Source organism: Meles meles, chromosome 6, assembly GCF_922984935.1.
Source record: "Meles meles chromosome 6, mMelMel3.1 paternal haplotype, whole genome shotgun sequence".
Lineage (NCBI taxonomy): Eukaryota > Metazoa > Chordata > Mammalia > Carnivora > Mustelidae > Meles > Meles meles.
This window is the reverse complement of record NC_060071.1, coordinates 2,084,722-2,110,554: the sequence shown is the minus strand read 5'-3', so window position 1 is coordinate 2,110,554 and position 25,833 is coordinate 2,084,722. Positions and strand designations below refer to the sequence as shown.

Sequence of the window (25,833 nt, the reverse complement as noted above, 5' to 3'; positions counted from 1 at the left end):
TTTTACATATTCTCTGATAAATCTCTTCATTCTTAACATGCATTTATTTTTATTCTTTTTTTAGAATTAGAATTGGATTGTCAGAGGTTTCCTCCTTTACATCTCTTCATGAAGAACTATGCATCATTAGGGCAATACTTTTGTTTTCAAATAAGAGTTTTTCATTTTTCCTGCTTCATTAACTGCATCTTCTTAGTCTGCTCGTGACATTTTGTTCTCTTTTCCTTGCTCAGAGGTCAAAGAAGTTCTACTTGCATAAATTAAATTCCTAATATATAAGTTAAATTCCCAATTTCCCCACATTTAATAATGAAAGCATTTCAAGACACAGCTCTCTTTCAAACCGTGTTTCAGCCACGTGCCCCAAACCTCGAGATGTTGTGGGGTCATGGTTGCTAATTACAAAATAGTTTGTAATTAGGGCTTCATTTTGATTTCCATCCTTCACCAAAAGTTACTCAGGATAGATTCCTTTATACCAATAGTTGATTTGCCCTTTTATAAGGATACCAGTTACATGGGATCAGGAACCCGCCATATTTCAGTATGACCTCTTTTTCACTTAACTAATTACATCTGCAAGGACTCTACATCCAAAGAGGTCAAATTCTGAAATACTGGGGCTTAGGACTTCAACCTACGAATTTTGGGAAATCACCGTTCAACCTATAGTGCCTTCCACGGGTACTCGGTGTCTGCTCCTGCCCTTCCTAGTGGGTTAGCCATGACATGGACACTGCACATGAACGGAGACAGTGCCCTCCTGCGTCCCTCACAAGCATCACGAATCGAGCGTGGCTTCTTCCCACTCATTAGAGAAGCAGACCCAAAACAGTCCATCAGAATGGGCCATGAAACAAAACCGATTTGCCATTTCTGTTTTCGTACTTAGTGTTTTGTTATAAAGTTGCATAAATTCTTTCAACCGTAATGATTAAATAAAAATGTTAAACAGTGATATTGGAAAACCTGGGTACCTCCAGATTGTACCTCCCAGATTGGTACAGCAGGGCGTGTGATCAGGAGATGCAAAGAGAGACTTAGGTACCAAACACTCGCCAGCTCCCTCCTCTGCTCTAAGCCCTGTGCCTGCAGTATATATACCGCAGAAATACTACGACGTGGTCCTTGCCCCCAGGTGCACCGCAGAAGCAGGGAAAACAGATGCAAACCAGCTGTAACAGTAGCCGTGACAGGATGCCAATAAGGTGTCTGGGAGGTCGGTGGAACCCTGGGGAAGGCTTTATAGACAAGGATTGGCAAGAATTGGGTGTGTCTGTCTGGTGCGACTGGCAGGCCCTGGGGACGGATGGCTCTGGATGGCAGCAGGGGGAGGAGGTTTCACGTGGCGTCATGGTGACTCTGGTGCGGTTACACCGACTTCTGGGCTCTGAGCACCCATGCCATCAGGGGGTCTCGCATGTAAGGCAAAAACCTAGACACACCTCATCCATCTGGAAAGTACTCACTATCATCTCAGCAACCAGAACGAGGTTTCTGTGCTGCCCTCACAGATGTCCCGAGGCCATTCACGGCAGTGTGTGCACTCTGCTCTCAAAACAGGCTGCCAGTACCCAACCCGTAGCCTGTTTTATTCCCTTTTACGCAGGATGCCAGCACGTGGGGGGTGTGGTTGTTTAGGCCATGAAGGATGAGAAACAGCAATTTGTGACCAGCTGGAGACAGGATAAAAACAGGCACATGGAAAGCAACGAGTGCCAGCCACCAGCAGACGGAGAGCAAAAAGAAACAAACTAAAGCAACCACCAAGGAAACGTCACCATCAGGGGGTAGCAGTGGGCTGAAAAGCCCTGAAGACATTGCTGAATTGTATCCAGCCCTGGAAGTCTGTCACAAGAGCTCTGAACCAGCAGGGAAAGATGAGACCATGTTCTGTGTCCCTCATTCATTCCATGCAGCAAAAAACAATACAAACAAAATCAGAAACTAAATGTCAGGCGAGAAGAAAATACTTGCAACATACAATAAACAAAGGTTTAATATTCATAACGTTAAAAGACCTCCTCTAAGTAAATGAAGAAATCACAACACCTGACAGGAAAATGGGCATACACCACGAACAAGCAACTTGCAGGGAAATACAGAGAGTCAACATACCCGGGGAAAGATGTTTGACCTTGCTAAGAAAAAAAATCCAATTTGAAATACATCCTTTCCCCCCTACACTATCAGACTGGCAAAACTTACAGAACAATGGAATCATTGTTGGTGGGAATGTGGGAAGACAGACACTCTCCCATCCTGCCTTGTAGGGGAAATATGGCAGTTTCCACGATAAAGGACTTATGTCCTTGTTATTCCAATGCGGAGGTGACCCAGCATACACACCAGCACTCGTGGGTCAAGAATGTGCACAAGGACATTCACTGAAGAATCCCCTGCAGGAGCCCCAACCTAAAAACCACCTCAGTGCTCCCCTCTGAGGAATGGTGATGAGCTACTGTGCAGCTACAGAAGGAAGTAGCGCTACATGTCCTACCTTGGGAACATATTTACGATACCCATGAGAAGTTAAAAAACAGGCTATGTAATAAAATTTACATGAGCTTCGACCACACACACACAGATAAGAAGCACTGGGATGTTTTCAGCTGGTTCTCCAGGATGGGACCTGGGCAGGAAGGGAGACTTATTTTTAGTTCATCACCTTTTAAAGATTTAAAAAAAATGGGTTTGTGGGTGAATTTTACTGTGTTTTCAAAGATTTTATAGACCTTTTAAATTTCCTTAATGGAGATGGGTTAGTTTTGTCATAGTTATCTTAAGAAAATAAAGGCACCAGGATAAAAACAAAGGCCAGCACGTGCCATCTGTACTCGAAAAGGGGGCTGCGCGCTCTCAAAGTCTTCTGACATGGTGCCTTGTTCTCCCACAGCGCCAGGCCCGTGCGCATGGTGTACTTAGATCCAGACGTTAGAACTCTACCCCTTGACCCCCCACACGGAGAGAAAATGCACCCCATGGCGCTAGATGTTTAATTCTGAAACAGCTGGCAGAATTGCAACACTGCTTTCCAAATGAGCTCAATCTTGACAATTTACATGCATCATTTTTTGTCTAAAAGCAAAGACATAAATGAGTATCTTCTGTTTATACTTGGACTCAGAAGCTACAGCTTTGTTTCCAATAAATCACGATCGGCAAACAAAAGGCTAGCCAGCAAGGGCCGAGCCACTCAGGCCACAGGGAGGTGCAGCGGGGACATCGGGAGAAAGGGACAGGGGCACATCAGCAGCCCCCCACCAGGCATCAGCTTCACCACCCATAAGGGGAGGAGGGGACTGTGGCCCTGTCACCTTCCTTGTAGGGGGGAGGACTTCAATGGAACGCAGTGGGCTGTTTTCCAAGGGAGGCCCAAGAACACTGAGCCTCTCTCGCTCCCTCTCTTGATGGCAGGACATCACCGTGACCTTCAGCTCTCACAGGCACAATGAGGCGCCCCACCAGCTGCCTGCTAGAGTCAAACACCTCCCACCAGTGCAGAAGGTGGGGCCGGCAGTCCGCACGCCCAGCCTCAGGCCTGCTGGGGGCTGTGCTGCTCCCCGCACCACCCAACAACACTGGGCTCGCTGGGCGCTGGCTGACACCCCCCGTCCCACCACTCGCCTTCGCCTGCCCTTCAGGCCACCCCGCGCCGGTTCTGCCCACGCCCCTCACCTTCCCCGGCGTCTCGCTGCTTTCCACTCCGTCGTCTGCCCCATGAACACCAGGTCCCACTCGCCCCTGCTCGCCTTTCTCCAACTAACTGGCTCCCAGACGAGCCCCTTCCACTCAGCCCTTGGAAGATGTGTTCTTCGCAACCCACGCCCGCGGCCACCTGCCTCTTGCAGGCCCTGAGACCTGGCTGCGTCCAGGGCACCTTCATCGTGGGGACCACTGCCCTGGCAGGGCTGCTCCCTCCTCCCACCGACCTCAGGCCTCCACCCCCGGGGCCGCCTCCACACGCCTGTCCTGTGGCGGGGCTCTCCCCCACCCCCTCCCACCCCACCTCCCCCAGCCACGGGCCACACAATCGCCAAGGCCACACCCCACCAAAGCACCGCCTCATCCAATTTCAAGCCCCTTTTTGGAAAATTCCTGAAGGCTCCCCGCTGGCCACCAATTTCAGTGCCATTGATTCCCGTCTGCGAAAGCACGCCTCCAGATCGGCTCGGGGGGCAGCCCACCCAAGGAGGAATCTTCCCGAACGATAGGAAGGGCAAAGACTTTTGATAGAATATGGTAATTTTCCACTACAGGTTGGCTGGGCTCCCCTTCTGGTCTCTCCCTACAGTGTACTGGCCCCATGGGGCCTCTTAGAAAATGGCCCTTGGCCCAAGCAAGGAGCAAAAGGCCTGTGTATCCTTTGGAGAGCATGTCTCAGAGCACAGAGCTGAGCTCTGCGGGTCACCCCATGGCCCCCGATACAGGGAGACACAAATTGTCTTCATATTTGAGACAGTAGTGACGGGTCTTCTCTGGACGACAGGCTGCTGTGGAGGCCTCCCAGTGAGTGCCCCGAGGAGCCAAACTGGTTCCAGGAAAGATGCTTCAGGGAAAAGTGGTCCTCGTGGCTGACACCAGCATCACAGAAGACACATCTTCGGCGCGTCTGTCTGTCTATGTTTGAAGCGGGCTCCATGCCCATCGTGGGGCTTGAACTCATGACCCAGGGGTCAGGAGCCGCGTGGTCTACCAACTGAGCCAGCCAGGCGCCCCAGAAGACAAGTCCTTAGGAAGAGAGGGACTCGACGGTGACGAAGGGCCCCAGTGCCAGAGGACAGGAGCCCCGACTCGGCGTCCTGCCTCTCCTGTGTCCTGACTGCAGAGCCTCTGGCCTCCTGGCAGTTTAGGAAAGGGGACTAATGACGGTGGCGATCTGTGAAATGGAGCTGCAGGGCACTGGGTGAGAACACGTCCACGAGCACAGAGCACAGTGCCCAGCACCTGGAAATCAGAACAACCAGTTCCAGCAGCCCTGGGACATGGAAGGTGCTGTGCTCAGCACTCCTCAAAAGAGGTAGCCTCTGCTTGGCCACAGGCTTCCTCTGGGGTCGAGGGAGAGGGAGGGATGCTGGGGTCCACGGAGACAGAGTCTTGTGCGACTCTGGTTCTACCCCTGCATGCAGGAGGGGCTGGCCGGAGGCCACACGCGAGGTTCTCTGTGGCTCTGGCATTCTGTGGGTCCAAAGGCCAGGTCCAAGTTCAGCCAGGCCCCTGTCATGCTTGATACTTTGTGAGCTCCTTCCCCGTGGCCGTGGTCGGGCTGCCCTGAGATTCAGTGGTGCGTGAGACCCAGCGCCTCCTCTCAAGGAGCTCACTGGCTGCCAGGGGGACACAGAGAGCCAGATCACCATGGTGCCATGTGGTTAGTATTAGAACAGAGAGACGAGTGCTGGGCTGCTCGGTGGGAGGCCAGAGCCGCCGAAGTGGTGTCAGGAGGGAACAGTTCCTGGCCGGAGCCACATTTACCCAAGTGGGATTTAATAGGAGCGGTATGATTCCAGCCATTTCCACAGATTCCGGTCGTTCCCGAATCGGTGTCACAAAGCTCATTTTGCCCCACGTCCAATCACCTTTCCTTCGGAAACTCGCTGCGCTAACACCAGGTTTAAATAAATCCTGAGTCATGCAAAACAAGTGTGTAACTGGAAACCGCTGTTTGGGATAAAACCCCGGCACTGGCCAGAAATGTGTGTTCATCTCTTAGCTGGGCTTGCGCGAACCCTGCGCAGACACGCATGGAAAGTTGGCCTGTTCGGTAACGCCGGATGGAGTCTGTCCTGGACTGACATCGTCCCATGAATTAAGACATCTCTGTGCCGTCTGCCAGATGCAGGGGAAACTACCACCTCTGCAAGTGCTTCGGGCCACTCACTCATAATATGCTTCCAAGATACTCTCTGAGGAACAGTAATAAGTTTTAGGAAAAAAAAAAAAAGGTTTCTCTGGCCAAATACATTTGGGAAGCATAGTTTCAACGAAGATAACGAGGTCTCACCACTTGGACCTACACAGAGCACTTAGTGTGCTTCTCTAGGAAGGGAAAAGAGAACGTGAGGTTTTCCCACATCCCTGAACGCAGGATCTTCGCTTCATGGTGCATCTCTGGGATGTGCATTTCTCCGAAGCTATTTTGGGAAACGCCGGCCTGCAGGCATGGTGCATTTCTGCATTCCTGCCGGTGACTCTAAAGAAATGGGTCCCCTCACTTTGCAAAGCAGAGCTCTGGAGATCAAAAGAATAAACAGAGACCACTGGAGAAACGACCTGAACCTTGCAAATGACATTGACAGTGACCAGGGACCGAGCTAGGAGACTCTACGTCAGTACCGAAAACCGGGAGGGTTGCCCTAAGCCGACTCGTAAGCGTGAGGAAATCTGGGAGTGCGTGGTTAGGGCAAGACCGGACTGAGGGAAGAGGGGACCAAGACACAAGCCCCCTGTGTCTGATGGGAAAGGACAGCTGGAATGTGTGTGGAAGGGCCCCAGGAAGGCCAACCCCTGAGCTTCGAGCTATGGTGGCTTGAGATTAGTGCAGAACGGGGGCAAATCACAAGGGAGAGCCAGGCTTGAACCCACACCTCCCAGAAGGCAGCACGGTGGCTGCCTGCCAGCGTGTCTGACCAGGGCCCTATGTGACCTCGGTCATCTCCTGCCCCACCTCTGTCCTCGGGTGCAAATGGACCCTTGGTTGGGAAAGAGGAAAGGGAAGCATTCCTCTTCTGCCCTTGCCAGGGCCTGACAGATTGAACTGGAACCCACATGGCCAGTGACGGAAGTGGTCCCAAGCCTCTCAACGGGCAACCACACAGCGGCCTCTGGAGGGCGAGCCACGTGGGAAGATACCAGCATGTGAGAAAGGGGAGACGGAGTGGGAAACCCCCAAACTCAATGACCCGACGTGACGCAAGAGGACACGATAGTTACGAAAAGGTCACAGCCTTAACTCAGCAAGTGCTGAGTTCATGTGAAACGTACGATTGCAGAGTTTTACAAATGTAAACAGGCATCATACGTAGAGGATTCGGACTGAGAAACTCCCCAAGAACGTGGAAGAAAAGGTTTCTGACCCACGTAAGCCGGAGGGGAGCCGACGGGGGATCGAGGCGGTGCAGGTGTGAGCGGAGCGGGGTAGACGCAGGCTGGAGCCATCCAGATGAACCTCCCCGTGGAGAGAAAGACCCCACTGTGCGAGCGCGGGGGCCCACCCGGCACCAGGTAAGAGGAATGAAAACGGCCCGACCCTGGATGCCATGTGAGTGAATGTCTTGAATTCGAGGGATACACTCAAAACAACCTGCAAATGGCGCAGCGGGAGAAAGGAGAAGCAGACTGCCAGAAAAGGAAAACAAAAGTCCGTCTCGGGCCTCTCCGGAGAGGGAGCCCTGCGACCCAGGAGCTCCCGGGGCGGCCACGGGGGAGGCACGGGGAGGCCCCAGGGCGGACGGCGCAGACGGGGGTTGGAACTGGGCATGGCATGCCTTCTCGCTCCTGCTGCAGGAGACCGCAGGGTCGGCCCAGCAGTGAGGGAGACAAGACGGCGGAGGGAACGCGGTCCACAGATGAGGCTGAGCCAGTCGGGCTGACCAAGTGTGGGCGACCAACTTCTGGACACACAGATGACGTAAGACGCCCACGTAGCTGATCTCTGCGCTACGCATCTAAAGCCCAGGTTATCTCCACGCCCATCCGCACGGGTGGGGGGAGGCAGTCTGGTGCGCCCCTAGCCACGGGGCCCTGGAATCCATCGTGGACCCGAACCCTGCCAGCCGCACTTGCAGCCCACACCTGCTTTTCCCACATCACGCATCCCCTTCCCTCTGCAAGGCATGGCCTGACTCGGGCACGATTTCTCCCTGCGTGAGTCTCCTCCGGTCCCCTGGCCTCCAGCCCATCCCTGCTCCGCCTCCACTTCACTCCGACATGCAGACTCGTCTGTCGGAACCCTCAGTGGCCTTCGTGACGTTCTGTGCCCTGAAGGGCAGGGTTCACGCTCCCTGCCTGGCCCATGGGCCCCAACCCCCGGATCGGACGCAACCATCTCCCTCACCAGCTGCGGTGAGCTCCCCGGGGCGGCCAGTCCAGCTCCCCTCCCACTGGCAGCGAGCAGAGCACCGTGGTGAGAGCATCAGGAAGGCCTGGTCTCAGCCCAGCCGGCCCCCTGCGGCTGGGAACTGAGCTCATGACGGCACCACGTGGGTCTTCGCCGTCTCCTCTGTCTGACAGGCACGATAACAGGGCCAGCACTTCCTCAGGGTTCTCGTAAAAATTAAAGAGCGTAAGCACACACAGGCCACTCCTAGAGCCCAGCAGGCAGCGAGCAGTCACCAAGGGAGCTGTGGTCATTATTCAAACCCCAGACCCTCACCCACACTAGCCCTGTGCCTACAAAACATTTTCAATTACGAAATTCCTACATCTCCTTCATGCCTGCATTTCAGCTCTGGTGTTACTCCGTCCTTGCCGGTGGGGCTCTCCATGAGGGCTGGCCATGGTGCGGAGGAGAGAGAAGCCGACTATGATGCTCCCAGCGGACGGGAGCCTCCCTACCTGTGCCCCTCTGCTGACCCCCGACGCCAGGCTCTGCCAGTACCGGCATGCCTGCCTGTCCCCTCCCCTGGCCTGTGAGCTACCAGGGCAGGACCCGTGCCAGACGAGCCAGCCCCGGGGTCCCCAGGACCTCGTAAAGTGTCTGGCCTGTGGCAGGACCTCAAGCACCGTCACTGAAGGACGCGGAGCAGCGGCTGTGCCCGGCCCAGGAGCGAGGAGCCGGACGACATCCGCAGATGCTGCTTGGGCTCTCCTGGCTGTGCTGTCTGACCAGGGCCTCAGCTTGCCTGCTGGAGCAGGACCTGGACCCTGGGGGGCACGGAAGTGTGCGGAAGGGTGCAGGACAGGGTGGCCGAGGGTCAAAGAAAGCAGGGGTGCAGCCACCACCTGGCGGGTCGGGGGCCTCCATTCAGACGAAGCAGCTTTTGGAGATTTTCAAATGAAGGCAAGACACACACACACGCTGTGCCCCGCAAGAGGCGTGTGAGAAGTGCAGGGCCGTTGGGGACGAGCTTAGACTGGACTGGGCTGTCTGGTGAGGGGACAGCGCTGGCCTGGCCACAGCAGATGCTGACCCAAACCCCCAACCCCCCCCGCCCCAGGCCCCTGGCGCTTTGTGGCCGAGGCTCACCGACAGCCCTGCAGCAGAGGGAGCCTGAGCAAGAGGGGCACGAGCCACGGAGACCCTCCCCACCGCGCGGCCCGAGGGAGGGGCCGGATCCAGTCAGTGCCCCCCCTCCCCTGGGTCGGACCGTGGGTCCCCTGGGCGGACACATGGCCTCATGTGCAGAGATCCCCCCAGTCCCCACCGCAGAGCGTCGTGGTGAAGCAAGCCGGTCAGAGCACAGTCCCTGAAGACAGGCCTGCAGGGAGGTGGCCTCTGGCTCAAGGCCGGACGTCCGTCTGAAACGCAAGGCAGCAGGGCGATAACAACCAGCTGGGGCAAAAAAATGTCACCTTCCCAACGTCGGCATTTCCCTGGGCTCCGAGCACCACCGCCTCACGAGAGCTGAACTTGCTCACCCTCTGAGCCAGGGGGCCACGACGCATCCGCTTTGAGAGACGAAGCAGGTGCACAAGCAGAGGGGACTGTTTGGGAGCCCCGCTCCTTCTTCCCGTCACACCCCAGACACTTCAAATGAAACCCACGTAGTACACAGCACGGCGAGGGGGACCGGGGAGGCCACCGTGTCACAGATGGGGCTCGGGACCCACGGGAAGGCACGGTGGTGTCGGTGGGCCCCAGGCAGAGGTCTGAGTGCTCCGCCAGCCGGCCGGGGAGGAGGTCCATGGGCCGCACGTGGGTCGTCCGGGACTCCTTCCCGAGGCCCTCGTCTGCTGCACGAGGTCTACCTCTCCTGCTCACCTCTAGAGACGTCCAAGGGCACCTGTCGATAGATCTTCAGCAACATGGGTGCTTAGGACTTCAGCCTTTCTAGCCGCGTTTGTAATTAAGGAGCTTGGGGCGAGCAGGGACAGCAAGGCTCCGGAGCACTCATGAGGCCCCATGCAAGTGGGGGGGGAGTCACTGATCCAGTCCATGACCTTATCCCGGGGTGAGCGAGCCAATGACCTCACCGCAGCCACCTCATTGTGCCCCATGACTCTCTTCCAGCTTAAAAGGCTTCTGGGAAAGCAGACTGTACAAGCGCCTTTGGAAATTCTGGCACGAAATTCTTTCCCATATCCACCCCCGTAGGTCAACTATTCTGTGTCCATCTTTCCTTCTCCCCTTTCTTCCTTTCATCCGTCCATCCATCCCTCCATCCATCTGTCCAGTCTTTAGGAAACACACAGTCCGAGCCAGGTCTGAGCTAAGCACTGGGGTGGGAAATGATGCAGCACGCCGTCTAGAGAGATCTCCGTGGGAAGCGCGAAGTGTCCTACGTGCTGAGAGTGTGGTTTCCACCAAGGGCCAGCGTATCCTCAGCCGCAGAACAGGCGGCATCAGCTGAGCAGCCCCGAGGCAGGCTGTAATCATGGCTTGTGTTCCAGAACCTTCTTTGTAGATGCACAGCAGTGAAATACAACAACAAAACAAAACTAAAACGCAAAAAAAAAAAAAGGACATGATTTCTGAATTCAGCGCAAGCCACTTAATCCAACCGTCTGGAATGTGCTTTAGAAAATTCAGATTGGCTTCTTCTTCCTCTTCTTCTTTTTAAGAGACAGAGAGAGTGAGAGCAGGGGGAGGCACAGAAGGGGAGAGAATCCCAAGCAGACTCCCCGCTGGGCATGGCGCCCAACGTGGGGCTCGATTTCACGACCCTGAGATCATGACCTGAGCCGAAAGCAAAAGCCGGGGCTTAGCCAGCTAAGCCACCCAGGTGTCCCCAGACAGACTTCTTTAAAACATCATTTTCTGGGGCATCTGGGTGGCTCAGTGGGTTAAAGCCTCTGCCTTTAGCTCAGGTCATAGTCTCAGGGTCCTGGGATCGAGCCCTGCATAGGGCTTTCTGCTCAGCGGGGAGACTGCCCCCCACCTCCCGCCTGCCTCTCTGCCTACTTGTGATCTCTGTCTGTCAAATAAATAAATAAAATATTTAAAAAAACAAAAACATCATTTTTTATGATTATGAAAATCCCATAAAAGCCAGGCAAATGCAGGAGTGAAGAGAGAAGAGACAAGGAAGGAACGTGCCGCCCCACGGAAGTAACACTGGGTTACATTATATGTACAATTTATCAATGCAGAGACACGCTGCTCACTTCTGACAAAGTAAACCTGGAATCTGTCGCTGCTGCATAACCTGCCATTCTTGTTCACACGTCCTAGCACTCTGCTCCGTTCTTAAGTATCCTTCGACAGCGCGTCCAGTTTGTGGTCACGTATCTCATCAGATGCTCCGTGCTGCTTTCAGCCAACGCTCCGTCCCCGAAATTTAGACTAATTGAATACTTTTACGATTATATATAACGCTGAAACATATATATAACAGATACAAGGTAACTGATAATAGATAAATGTATACATAACACATTAAGCTTAAACTTCTCGGATTAATTTCCGGGACTGAATTCCTACAAAAGCAGTCCTGTCCACTGGGGAATGGACATCTTCAAGCACTTGGTAAAGCCAGCGAACGAGTCTACAGGTCTACGCTGATTTATAGTATCTCCACCAGCAGCACATCAAGGCGTCCGTTTTTCCGAATCTTACCAACGCTGTGTATTTTATCTTTTTGGCTTTTTGCCGTTTGATAAGTAAGAGAAGACCATATCAAATTATTTTGATTTACAGCTCTACCAGGGAACTAAAAATTTCCCATCTGCTTAGTGTGTGTATGTGTTTATATTTATACACGTTTTTAATACCCTGTTCATATCCTTTGCTCATTTCTTCCAACTGAGTTAAAATCTGCCTTTTGGTAACTTTCCTCTTTTGGTCCCAACTGTGCCTTCTGGAACTATCCTAAGGAAGACTAATTCCTCCTTCATAGGACACCCCCTCAAATACTTCAAGACAGAAATCATGCCTAGCTTTCTCCAAGACAAACACCCTGGCTCCTTCAACCCTTTCTCATTTGGCTCAAGTACAGGCGGTCGCCGAAGGCGTCATGCTAAGTCCCGCTGCGTCATCACCCTGACCATGCCAGACGCTCGTGGGGACAGACCTCGTGCGACTCCAGGAAGGCCCACCTGGGGTCACCTGCGCAGGCTCCAGGGACAGCCACCAGCCCGCACTCTGGGTCTCAGACCCATCGCTTCTGCTCATTCCACAAGGATCCTCTGAGTTAGACTCACGATGATCGTGGCATTTCTCATGATACCCCAGGTCTGGAGCCCAGACAAAGTGGTCAGAAGGAGAGTACCCTGCGGCCAGAAACAGGATGAGGGACTCGCCTGGTATGATGGCAGTGATTAACGACTTCCGAAGAGGAAGACATTAAGAACAGGACAGGCTCCCCAGAGCTGGATTTGGTGGTACCGACCCGCCCAGGCACAAGCCTTGTCCAGGAAACTCCCCTGACCCTGGGGTCACTTGGGGTGCAGGTCCCACCTCTGTCCCCAGAGCTTGTGGTTTCACCACACTCTGCTGTGGTTGTCTGTGTAGGTGCTGCCCCTCCCCCAACCCAGCCACACTTCTCTGTGCTCCCCGAGGGACAGCCCCGTGTCTGGAGCTGGACCGCCTTGCTCAGCAACGGGCACACATGCGGCCATCACGTGTGCTCATGAGCTGCGCGGCTGTGGGAAGTGTCTCTCCCGGTTGTCCACACCTGAGACACATCTGGTCTCACAAGTAGGGCAGAAGCTCGCAGGTTCCCTGAACCACAGACAGGAGCGTCCATGTCAGAGACCAGGTAACCCCACGGCATGGCAGGACCGCGCCCGGGGAAGACGTCAGCTTCTGAGGGCTCTTCCACAGGGACAGGGGCTGACCAGTTCTAGAGCACCGGCACGACCGTTTCTAGATCTACAGAGCAGAGGTCCGGACTCTGAACACTGTGAGGCAGGGCGACTCAGTGAGCTTGAAAATGTGTCGATTGAAGGTCCCAAAAATAAAATGCAAAGAGACAAAAACAGAGAGAAAAAATCCAGAACACAATACCCCCAACTCGTAGCACCATTTCAAACAATATAATGCCTAGACATTCGCAATACCAAAAAGAGAAGAATGAGAATAGAACCAAAGGACTTGTGAAGAAATAATGCCTGAGAATTTTTCAAAATTATTGACACCAAACTACAGATGCAGGAAACTCAGACATGACTAAGAAGTAGAAATAACCAAAAAGCAAAACAAAATGAAGTACTGAGGCACGTCATGGAACAACTGAGGTTTTCTGCAGAAAACCAAAGACAAAGAAAAAATCTTGAAAGAAGCCAGAAAATTAAAACAAACAAACAAACAAGTCCCACACCACCTGAGGAAACACAAGGATAAGAGTTCTGTGGACTTCTCAGCAGAAACCGTGGAAACAAGGAGAGAGAATATTCATTCATTCATTCATTCATTCATTTAGCAGGCTCCACGCCCAGCATGGAGCCCAACGTGGAGCTCAAGCTCACGACCATGAGACTGAGACCTGAGCCAAGATGAAGCATCAGACACTTGCCTGAGCCATCCAGATGCCCTAAGAAGAGACAATATTTAAAGTATTGGAGGAAAATATGCATCAACCTAAAATCCAATATCCAGTAAAATCATCCTTCAAGAGTGAGGGGGGAGAAATGACTTCCTGTGAAAAACAGAAACAGAGAGAACTCATTACCAGCAGAGCTGTCCTGCAAGAAATGTTACAAGAGGTTCTTCAAGAAGAAGGGAACAACGCAGGTTAGAAACACGGATCCACATAAAGGAAGGCAGAGTGTCAGAGAAAGAAGAAATTCAGGTAAAATAAACTTCATTTTTATTACTTTTAATTGAGCTAATATACTTCTGCGCACTCTGAGTGATAATGCTAACGACGCGTAGGATGACGAGGCCCACGGATAAGTGAACCTCGTGGGAGCAGATCTGCGGGGGATGTAGGGGAGGAGGGGAAGGGAAGCAGAGTGACCGTCCTTGCGGTACCCACAACTTGTGTGCCCATCACCCCTACCTGATTCCAGAACCTCTGTGTCACCCTGACGAGAAACGCCGTACCCAGGACCCGTCATTTCCCCGGCACCCGGAAACCACAAAACTCCTTTCGTCGGGAAGGACCCGTCTTGTCTGGATATGGCACGTAAACGGATCGGATCATGTGTTGCCCGTTATCTGGCTTCTCTTCCAGGCTCAGCGTGACGTTTTCCAGGCTCACAGCATGGCAGCATGGGTCTGTCCCTCGCTTCCTCGATGGGCTGAATAACACTGTGTTGTGCGGATACTTCATTTTCTATTTCTCCATTCGTCAGCAGACGAGCACATCTGGGTTGCTTCCACATTCTGGCCATGAACATGGCTGTGAACGTTCGTGTGCACGTATCTTGGTGGACAAATGCTTTGGGTTCTCCTGAGCTCACCTGGGAGTGGGACTCCTCCGTCACAGGGCAGCTCTACGCCTAACACTGTGACGACCGGCCACCCTGTTCCCTAAGCAGCTGTGCCACTTTCCATCCCCATCCGCCCTGTCTGAGGGTTGCCAGGAGGGCTCCACACCCTCAGCAGACCCTGCCGTGGTCCATCTGTCTGTCTGAACTTCCCAGTGAGTGTCGGAGGTATTGTCTGAAATGCCACCGTGACTTCACCCCAGACTCCAGGTGACACTCAGAAACAGCTGAGACTCCCGCCACCCCTGCAGGATTGCTTTCCAGAAACCTTCGCTTTAAGAAGCATGATTTTTTCCAGTTACGAAGATCATTATGTTCTTACCCCAAAGAAGAGCTTTCTGCCTCTCTCCGTAGGAAGACGTCCCTAGCAGGAAAGCAGGGTATGGTGAGAAGAGCGCCCACCTCCCTTGGGATGAGTGCGGGGCTCCCACTTACCTGCCGGGGGCCACGCCTTGATGTACCCCGTGCAGTGGACCACGGCGTACTGGGCCTCCCCTTCTTTCACGGGACCAAGGCCGTTCCTAAAGAAAGAGCATTTGTGAGATGGCTCTCAACACCTGGCGGGGAGGCAAGGCCACCGATGGCTCCTGTGTGGTCTAAGGCACAGGGGTCAGGCTTGCCTTGTGGGTTTGGATGTTGCCTTCCCAGCAGCCTGCTTTCCCTCCTGCGAAGCTACACCCAGCTCCCCGCTACCCTCGCGTGCGCAGCCCCGAGGCATGTGCCCCACGCCGCTCCCTGCGCTTAGCCCCTCTCCAGGTCCTGCCGCCCTGTGGCTTGGTGCATTCAGGCTTTCTCCCAGCATGGCCCCAGACTCGTGTCAGAAAAGCCTACTGACCTGAACCTTTTTCTCATGGTGGTTATTCTGTTCAGAGGGAGGTGGTCCAGAGGAGCATTTCCACACCTGAGAGTCCAGAAACAGTCAGAATGAGTAAAGGCTTCAGCAAGCTTCTACCGCCTAGAGCGCCACGGTCAGAACGGCAGGTCGGCTGTGACGATCACGCATGGACCCACGAGCCCAGCAGCCAGTTCCCTTCCCGAGTGTCGACGCGGGCTTGCGTGTGCCCTGGAACCTGGACTGTCCCTGAAGGCCGGGGCAGTGTGACCCCCTGGGCACTGATCGGGGCCCGGCCCGGAGGCTACGGACACAGAAAGACTCTAGGGAACCCTGGCCACGCTCCAAGCTGCAGACTCACGTCTGTGCCACTGGGGGGCTTTCGGGACAGCGGGCAGGTGGGCGATGACCGCGGCGACCGTTTCAGGCCTCAGCAGCAACAGCAACTCCACGCACAGGGGGCCCACGGGTGACAAGAAACATCTTGGGCTCGGGCTGCCGTCCGGGGACCCTCCCTATTGACTGCACCGCTCTGCCCGGCAGTCCCGTCCCACGGCCGCTGATGGCAAAGGGCAGACTGTGGACAGAGGGTGGAACAGCCTTTCCGAGGGTCCTTCCAGGGAGGCCAGGCCTCTCTGGGGGACCTTTCCAGCCTCTGTCCTCCATGGTCCCCCCAGACTCTGGACAGCCAGGTCTGCCCTGAAGCCAGAAGCAGTCACTCCTTGGTCTACCCACCTTACATGGGCTCCCCGTTCCCAGCTCCATGTCCGCTAACCCTCTGGATGTCGGCCATGCTAATGATCAAGATAAGGGTCCACGTGTCTTCAGCCTGGGGCAGTGTCCCGCACACACGTGTGCCCCCAGTAGGGTCAATCCAGGACCCCACTGCCTGGGCGAGCTAGCCTGGCTCTCGGCATCGTCCTCAAACTAACCCCGCTTTGGAGGACAAGGTTGTGCACTCAGCAGATGGCACGTTGCCCGACGGGAATCCGGGTCGTGTGGAGCTGGGACCACAAAAAGCCACCAGACTGTCTCCTAGAGCACCCCAGGGCAGGGAGGGGGCTGCCTGAACTGGTGTGACAGGGCAGTGCTTATGGGATGGAGGCTACTCGGGACGCTCCCCAGGAGGGCCTTCCTGGGGACGGCTTGGGGTGGCAGCTCAGAAAGTCCACAGTGGGCGCTGTCCTGGAGGCCCACCACACGGGGATGGATGTGCACACTAATGCAGGCACCCGTGCGTTGGACCAACAGCCTCCCGTATCATTCAGAGTAGAAGCTGATGTCTCATGATGACCTGACATCCCGACCTTCCGGACCAGTGCTCCCATCCCCACGCCCCATTCACTCTGCTCCTGGGAGAGTAGCCCCTTCGTCCCTTGAGCAGGCCAAGAACACCCCTGCCTCAGGGCCTTTGCACTTGCTGTTCCCTCTACCTGGTGTTTTCTTTCCCCAGATATTCCCAGGTCTCCACTCAAAATGTCACGGTAGCCACGGGCCCTCCCCTCACCTACCTAAAAACCAAGGCATAAGCCAGTAACTCCCACTCCTTCCTACTCCTTCAATGTGTTTTATTTTCCTCAGCAGCACTCACAGTCCGAGCATCTACGTGGCACTTCCGTGTCCCTGACTAAAGTCATGCTCCGCAGGATCGGGGATTCTGTTCGCCTTATTCTGGGCTGAACCCTGCACCTCGACAGCCCCCTGGCACAGGCAGGCCCGCAGGGAAAACGTGCTGTGTAACTGAGTGAATGAGTGAGAACCATTGCCTGGTTTCAGAGCCTCCAGGGTCCCTCAGGCCAGGTGGACTCCCATCAGCCACTTCCCAGCCCCTCCCGACACAACCTGGGGCACAGGGTGGTCTCAGCTGGCTGGAAAGTCTCAAAACCCTTTTTCTTTCTTCTTCAGGGACAGAAACTTCTCTCATTACCCCCAGTTCAGTCACTCAGGCATCCCCGCAGCAGGTCACGGGCGCTCAGGCCGGGTTAACTCTTCAGGGCAACTGGCACCCACTCCCGGAGCCAAGATATTTACACCGAGAACGTCAGTCGGCAGGATCACAATTAAATTCTAATAAAAATGTATCATTCGGCCCAGGTAACATAAGAGGACGTACGAAATCCATCGATCCTACATAAACTATAGTGAGAAATACGGAAGCTGGACGGGTTGAAGAACCAGTAGAAAGTTGAGACCTGGGGGACAGGGGAAGCCAACCCGGGAGGGGGCAGAGCTTGCGGGAAGTCAGCCACGGTGGGAGGTGAGAATGAGGGACGAGGGCCTTCTCAGACGGACCCTGACGTGTGGCTGCAGCAGAGCCAGGGGCAGGACAGGTGATGCGGAACCCCCCCCCCCACAGCGCCCCGGTCCCCCACAGACCTCATCCTGCAGATGAAGGACCTCCGCGAGCCCATGCACATCCTCATGGAAGACTGCTGTCCCTCCTTCTTGACCGTCCCCGTCTTCAGGTCCAGGATCCGGCCTAAGTGAGAGAGGGACACAGCGGTCAGCCTCTGCCTTTGATGAGGTGTGGGGCAGAGGGGCGGAGAGCTTTCTCCAAATGCTCCGCAAAGGGGGACAGAGGGGGCTGTGCGAATCGTTTCTCGGATGCCCATCATTCTCGGTCTGGGAACACGTGAAGCCATGAGACCCGCGCGATTCTAAGTGGCTCTTCTGCAGAACGCCGTCTGCACCCGCCGTCCCTGCTCCATCGGACGCCGCCGTCTGCACCCTACTTTGGTCTCTCCCCAGCATTTTGTGGAGACAGCGTTTGCCGAAATCACCGGCACCTTCCTTGTTGCTGTTCCCAACACCCCCTTCCTCAGTCTCCACTCCTCTCCTTCCTCCCTCCTGCCCCGGAGACCTCAGTGGCCCACAGTCTCTCCTCCCGCTGGGCCCCCGCCAGCTTCATCCGCTCCAGGGACGACTGCCTCTGTACGCTGAGAATCCTGCATGCACGGCCCCAGCACCCACCCCTCCATCCCTCCGCCCCAGGCCCAGACCGCCAGCCGCATGTCATGGCCAGCACCAGCCGCTGCTCCCCGACCCGAGGACCGCCGTCCACAGGGAAGTCGAGGTCAGAAGGCCAGATGTCCTGCGAGAGTCCTTCCCTCCATCCCCCCCCCCCCGCACACCCCCCTGTCTCTCCATCGCCTTCGCCCTCCCGCCATCCGTCGGCTGAGGCTCACGGGCTCCAGCCTCCAGCATCCTGCCTCGCACGTGGCCGCCAGCTGTGTGACTGCACGCACCGGACGGCCCACCTGTGTTCCCGGCCGCAGCACGGATGCGAGCTCCTCCCAGGCTGCTTGGGGATTCGGCCCTGCCTGCCCCTCCCCACCGCGTCCACCCCACTGCCCCGAACGCCGCCAGGAGAAACGTCGGAGCCGCCCGTGAATTCCCCGTGTCCCAGCAGGCCCACGTCTTAAGAGGTTGGAAGGAACGGGGGCACCGTTCTCAACGATACACCTGGCGTGTTACCGTTTCGGCACGTGAAGCCCCTCGGGCTACTTTGCATTGTTTCGCTCCCTGAGACTTTGATGTTGGTGTGTCTCGTGCACACAGGACATGTCTCCGTTCCATCGTCACATCCCCCGTCCCGGGTGCTCCACGAGCACCCGCGGCCAGTGGCCTCCGGACGGGGTGCGTGGCTCCAGACATGTCCAGCATGCCCGCCCCTCGGAGGGCCTCCTGCCTCGCACGTGTGCAGACACGAGCTTTCTGCCCTGAGTGCACACCCTGTTCCACGTGAAGGGCACCCTGGTGAACTCCTGCTCGTCCTCCGGACCTGCTCGCCTGTCACGGCCCTGGGAGGCCTCCTCCGGGTTCTGCAGGCGGAGCTTCCCACCCCCGCCTATCCGGCAGCCCCCTCCCTCACTCCCTCAGTATTTATCATGAGTTTCTGCAGAGACAGGCACCCCGTGAGGCCCTGGGGGTGCAAACGTGAGCCAGGCACCGTCACGTCTGCTGGAGGAAACAGACATTCCCACCACTTGCCACACTGCAGCAGACCTACGTGCGTGCTCCCCGTTTACCTTGACCTTGAGCTCCGAACCCTGCGGGAAGGACTGACTGAGTGGAGAACTGTGTCCTAGCACCGTGGACAGCTCCCGGCCCAGTGCACGTGGCTGAACCCACCTGTGCGCGTCCATCCAGGGAAGGACTTTGCAACAAAGTTGGCATTGAGTAACGTGAGTATCGATGGGTTTTTACTTCTATTTCCGTGTCTACATCAAAATACTTACAAACTGACCTGCATCCACCCCCCACCTCGCTCCCACCGCAGAGGAAATGCAGCATCTCCACCCCAAGAGCCCAGCTGAGAGCCGAGAGCCGAGAGCCGAGAGCCGGGGGCCTTGCTCCATCCCTCAGACCCTCCCACCAGGCCCCTCCACTATTCGAACACGTCAGATCCCTGTCACTGATCGGGGGAGGGGACAAAGAAAACCCTTCTTTGACCTGACGCCCCTCCTCTTGCTCCCCGTGCTCTGTCCACACTCACGGCCGGCCCGCGGGCAGCTCTAGTCCGTCACCGGGGCGCTGTGTGCAGGCAAACCGCACAGATACTAAGCAGTCCCTCTCCACGTGGTTCCTGTCCTCGACCAGACCCTCTTTCCTGGACCCTTCTCATCCTGAACTTCTCCAGCCTCTCCAGTGCTGGTGGCACTCCAGAGCCGGGGCCTTCTGTCCCACTGTACCCGGGCCCTCAGGGCTGAGGACACCAAGACAGCACCCCCAGCAGGACATTCCGACACGGCACAGTGGGCGGGAACCAGAACCCGCGTGGGCTCCCCCCGACCCTCACCCACGGTAGCAGGGAGGCCGCAGGGCACACGGTCAGGCCCACAGCGTCCCAAACATCTCCAGGCAGGACACGTCCACCAGAACTCAGCCCCGAGCAGAGGCCCGCCCCACCGTCTGCTAAGAGCTTGGCGCTGCCTGTGCGGGGCCCCAGGCGGGGGTTCGGGTCTGGGCGGGCGGCCGCCCCAGGGCTGACACCTGTCTGTCTCGCTCGCAGACGCCGGCTCCTCGCAGCTGCTCCCAAGGTAAACTGTCACTCGCTTCATCATCTACCAAATGGCAAAGGGTTTCAGCTGCAGAGCAGGCCAGCCTGAGAGTCTGTCAAATTCCGGAGCCTGCTCTGAAAATAAATCGCAGCTGTGGGACACATGAGCCATGGAACACGAGGAAATGAGAAAACACATTTCCATGATCTGCTGTCAGGGCCCCGAGAGACAACGGCCTCACGTTTGTTTCTCTGGGTGCGTCTCCAGTTTCCTCGGGCACAGGAGCCCCTTTCCGTGCTCCAGGGGGGGAAGCACGCTTAGCTTTATACCGCGGATGTGTTCCTGAAAGGGAAACTGGGAAACTGGGAAACTGGGCTTTTGACCTGAAAGCAATGTAGACATATGGAGGCAAGGGGCTGCCCCCCCAACACTGGGCAGTGAGTCCCGGGAAAGGGGGCCGGGGATTACTCTGACTCCCCGGCAACGGGCTGTCACGCTTACTTGCCATGGGGCTCCCCAGTAGGAAGGGGACGCGGAGAAGAGGCTGCGCCGTGCGTTCTTCCAGTCTTCTCTCCGGGCCCACAGAACCCTCGGGTGGGCTTAGAACCACGGGGCTGCATTCCCCGGGCTGGTCCCAATGGGTCCCTCAAAGCACAATCTGTCCAGGCCAAGGCCGACTCCTTCCAGAGTCCAGCCTCATCCCCGGGTCGGAGGACTCAGCCTGCAATGCTGCCGCGAGGGGGCCCAGCACCCATCCCAGCCCGCTCCCTTGGCGGGTGCTGACCGCCCAGCCCTGCAGCCATCTCCCGTCTCCGCACTCCTCCCCGTGACTCCTGCTACCCCCCCCCGCCAGGGTGCCATCTGGAATGTCCCTTCTGCAGCAAACAAACCCCCACACCCTCGGCTTCTTTGAGAAGTTCCCTGAGCCCCAGTGAGCAGACCAGCCTGACCTACGGCTTCCCGCCTGCATGTCTCCCGGAGAGAAGGTAGACGTGCGCTCCACAGCCCGGATGCCCGTGCTCCGAGGCGAGTCTCCATCTCCCTCAGGCCCCAGAGCCCCTGCACACGGCGCTCCCGGTGTACAACCCGCAGCTCCCCTCAGACTCCCATGTCGGCCCTGCGCACCTGCTCCGTCTCGGTCGTCCCGCCCGCGGGTCACTCCTCCTCCACGTCGGACGCCAGCTTGTCCCCCGGTTTTCTCTTCATTTCTGGATCTGCCATCGTCGGACTCGGTCCCAGCACCCACGTGCAGGCCCCCGGCACCCCACTCAGGGCCCCCCCTCCTCCCACGACGGCGCCTCTCCCAGCACGATGCTGTGGTGCGTGAGGAGTCTACGACTGTGCTGCCCGCGATCTTGGGCCCGAGACGCTGGCAGTGCCCCCACTCCGGCCCCGCTTCACCGAGGGTCCAGCGTCGGAACCCTCAACCCCGATCGGCTTCCGTCCGTGCGGAAATGCCGAGCTTCCCTCCGGTGTGGATCCGTCCTCGGCGCCAGCAGCGCCCGGGGACCCGGCGGCCAGCTCCGGCCCAGACACCCGGCCAGCTTCCCGCACAGCCGCGGCGGAAGCTGATACTTTCCCGGGTTGATGCACAAAGGGGGACCATTGGCGAGTGAACGGCAGGGCCCACACCTGAGGCCTCCGATGCCAGAAGGAAGCGTCAGCCAAGACAGAGACGAGTCCCTGGCGGCTCCCTGTTCTCTCAGCCGGAAGACAGGACCGGACACGCCTGCGCTGACGGTCATGCGCGGCGTCAGAGACTGACACGCAGACACCCCATCGGCCACCCGCACAAATGCGAGAAGCAGTTGGAGGCTCCGGGCGGCAGCTCTGTGAGCCCCAAGATGAGGACGGCGCCCTGGACTGGAGAGCCCCAGGGAGGGAGGCTCCCCTGCAGCCAGCCCAGTCCTGGCCTCCGGCTCCTCTGAGTGAAGAGAACATTCTGGAAGGTTTTCGCCTGTGTCAGGCAAAAAGGTTGAAGAACTGCTTATTTCTCCCTTAAAGTGCTTCTATTCTAAAACTAAAGTGGTCTTTGGGAAAATCTCACACACACACACACACACACACACACACACAGTAAAAACCCCAGACACTTTCTGCCTTGAGAAGAACAGTATTAACATGTAGGCGTTCCTGAAAATCTCTGTGTGTGCCTGTTTTTTCTCGCAATGAACCAAGGTGCCATGGTGTATGTTTTTCCTCCTTATGTCACAACATAGACTCACAAAGTTGTGATCACGGACGTTATCTGGAAGGCTCTACGACACTGTTTTGCTCAGACGGTTTACCGTTGGACATGAAGTTATTCACAGGTTTTCCACGTGGCAAATAACACCATGGTCAGGAACTGGGTGGGGAAAAATCCCCATATCCAGACCTTCTTAGGCTAGATTCCCCAAAAATGGAATTACGGCATCACCCGAGGACAGGCCGTCAGCACCAACACCCGGGCTGCTCTCAGCCCCCCGTGAACCCGCGGTGAGCTCTGGACTCCACGCCGTGACACGGGGACAAGTACGACGCGTCTCGAGGGTTACAAAGACCGTTTTTCTAAATCGAAAGCGTGAGATGCTTTAGAACGGAAGCCGGCAAACTGTGACTTCGGACTGCAACCTGGCTCACTCGGTTACTTAAGTATTTACTGGAACCGGCCGCAGACCTGCGCGGGTTTAGTTATCGTCTCCGGCTGCGTTCGCGTGACGCTGGTCGGGTCGAGTCGTTGTGAAAGAAAGTGGAAGACGGACTCAGAAGGTCGAGCCTCTCAGCTCCCCGGCCCCTGACCACACACATCCGCTGACTCTGGCTTTGGAAGGATGCTCCCGGGTCCCCAGGGCACGGCACCTTTCTCTGCGGGCAAAGGGCTCTTTTGCCATTGTTTTCAGTACACGGAGTTTTCTATTATTTACATCAGCAGTAACTTTTTTAAAAAAGGAGGAACCGAAGTTTGTGTTGGACGAGACCACAAAGGAAGGCTCTGAGCTTCATAAAGCGGCGCCGCAGGCCACGGCAGGAGCACAAACAGAAACCAGAATGAGTTCATTGGAGGAATCCTTGAGAAAACTGAAAATCTCTCATCTCGGTTTCAAAAGAAGAAAACAAGGCCGCGAAGGAGGAAAACAAGAGGAAGTGACCAGCGACAGAAGCAAAGCAATGGCCCCGGGATGGACACTCTTTGATGTCGTTCCAAAGACGTGTGTCCCCTGAACGGGGGCCCAGAGGCTGGAGGGGGGTCGGGCTCCTGTCCTGGTGACAACGTGCGCTTGTTCTCGGGGGCTGACCCCAGCGGCCCGGGCAGCTGTGCACACCGGCCCCAACGTGGCCCCCCACAGGAGTCCAGGCCGAGCACGTGGGGCCCCTTGGGAGCAGACCCCAGAATGGGAGTGGTACCCATGGAGCCTCCGGCTCCTGAAGGCCGGTGTCCCCCCTGAGGACACCAGTTCCCGGATCGTGGTCAAACTGCTTCTTCCCACAGCAGAAGGGGTTCTGGGTGGTGGTTGTCCCCGAGCTCCCGCATCTCAGCGCTCTCATGCTGGTCCTTTACTAAGACCGTCGGGAAAGGGTTTGTCATGGTCTTACAGGAGCCCACCTGCCTGGCCACAGTGACTGGTGGAGCACTGGGCAAGCGCTGGGCACCTGCCACAAGCTGGGCCAGTCGCAGGACCTCATTCCTCCTCTGGCCGTAGTGATGGGTCCCCAACTAGGACGGGATCCAGCCAATCCGAGTCCTCCACAGGCCGACCCTGGCCACTCCCGCTTCTGCTCTTGCGCTGCTGTAGGACCGTGAGCCTCGCTGTTTCGCAGCAGCAAGTCCGGCCTCACGGAGAACCGGGTCTAAGACAAAGACGCCGACTCCACGAAAGCGATGACGGCATTCGCTGGCAAAGATGACCATCGCCGTGTGCAAATCTGGTGCCAAAAACCCCCTTCTCCTACGTACAATAACACCGCGTTAGCACCCGTCACTTACTCCCGAGCAGCGCAGATGGATGCAGGCGTCCCAGGACTTGGACAGCAGAGGAAGGACAAGGGGTTGGCCCTTCCTGTGGCCTTCACGGAGGCCCAGGTGTCACGAGACATCTCCTGTGTGTGACTCGTGTGACCAGCACGGGGTAGGCAGGTAACGGGCATCAAGGGCGGCACAGGATGGCATGAGCATGGAGTGTCGTAGGGGACGGAGGGACCACGGACCTCGTCCTCCGAAACCAGTAATATGCTACGTGTCGATTAGCTGAACTTAAATTTAAAAAAAAAGTCTTTAGCACAGCAATCAAAACATGATTTTCCGTGGGACTCACATCACAGTGCAGGAAGCAGGTTAGGGGACGCGCCAACACGCAGCGGGGAGGAGGGCACTGCGAGAGGCCGGAGGCAGACCCTGTGTAGCCCCATCTGCAAGAACTGCTGGTCGTGGCCGTGGTAAGAAGCAGAGAGACGTGGCGTGGACTTCGGCGTTGTTTTGAATTCCCGGTGAACGACGCCCTGTCCCGGCTAGACCCCACAGCGCTCAGCATTCCCGAAGCAGACGGAAGCCCAGAGACCCGGAACAACGAACAACGCTGCCAAGGCTGGCCTCCCCGTGGGCACGTGAGAGTCCGAGCTCCTCACAGCCCCGAACGCCCGGGCGCTGGGCACAGGAGGTCACCTCGGCGCAGATGGTGGCCAGTCTCCGCCTGCTTCAGCATCACACACCCAGACTGGGAAAACCCGACGGTGCTTTCCTTCTTCAATCCTTCTGTGTGTGTCTACTGCTTTCTCGGGGTTTTCTCCGGTTTCTGTAGACACCGTTGGGTTGCGCGAGCCCATCTCAGCCGTCCCCAGGTGGCTCCTGGGCGGGGGTCTGCATCCACGGGGGGCTAGAGTTAGGGGAGGGCAGCACCCCTCAGGGCAGGCACGGTCCGGGGCTGTCCTGGTTTTGCTGCTGGCCCAGAGGAGTCATGAGGAGAGTCTCTCCGCTCCCTGCCAGTTTGCATGACAGATGACGGACCTATGATCCCCCTGTGCAAGGCAACAGCAGAGTGAGACACGGATCCCGCCCCCAGAAGCTTGACAAACAGCTGGATTCAGACCACCTTGTCCGCCCGCCCGTCACTCAGGCTCCTCGGCTCCTAGACGGGTGCACCCCTCGTCATCAGCAGCAGGGACAGTCCTCTGACAGTCCCTGGAAAGAAACCGTGTGCCAGGAACGCAGTCCCGGGTTCCACCCGACAATGTCACAAAGGGCCCCACGCAGGTCTGTAAGGGGGGAGCCAACACTCAGAGTTGGAGAAAAGCCCCCGTCTCAGGAAACCCTCGGCCCCACACGGAGCAGTGGCTGTCCCTCAGCCCACCCGGGCTTCAAGCGCAAGGGTCTAACGGCGCCAGGAGCGTCTCGGGACTCGGATCCGTGGCCACAGCTGGTCGCACGCACTTGGAGATGAACCCGAAGGGGAGGCCACAGAATGAGACATCCTGGAAAGGGCTCTTCTTCCCCGTCCC

General features: G+C 56.6%; 1 protein-coding gene across 5 annotated transcripts in view; it reads right to left on the bottom strand.

The window, feature by feature from the left end:
* The window catches only part of ARNT2 (aryl hydrocarbon receptor nuclear translocator 2), a 141,515-nt gene that overhangs the window by 41,375 nt on the left and 74,307 nt on the right, over positions 1–25,833 (bottom strand). For all 5 annotated transcript variants that reach the window (XM_046008751.1, XM_046008755.1, XM_046008750.1 and 2 more), the window contains exons 6-8: positions 17,735–17,837; positions 15,362–15,427; positions 14,962–15,047 (exon numbers count right to left, since the gene is read on the bottom strand). In XM_046008751.1, the coding sequence (XP_045864707.1) occupies positions 14,962–15,047; positions 15,362–15,427; positions 17,735–17,837 (255 nt within the window). The remainder of the gene's footprint in view (positions 1–14,961; positions 15,048–15,361; positions 15,428–17,734; positions 17,838–25,833) is intronic.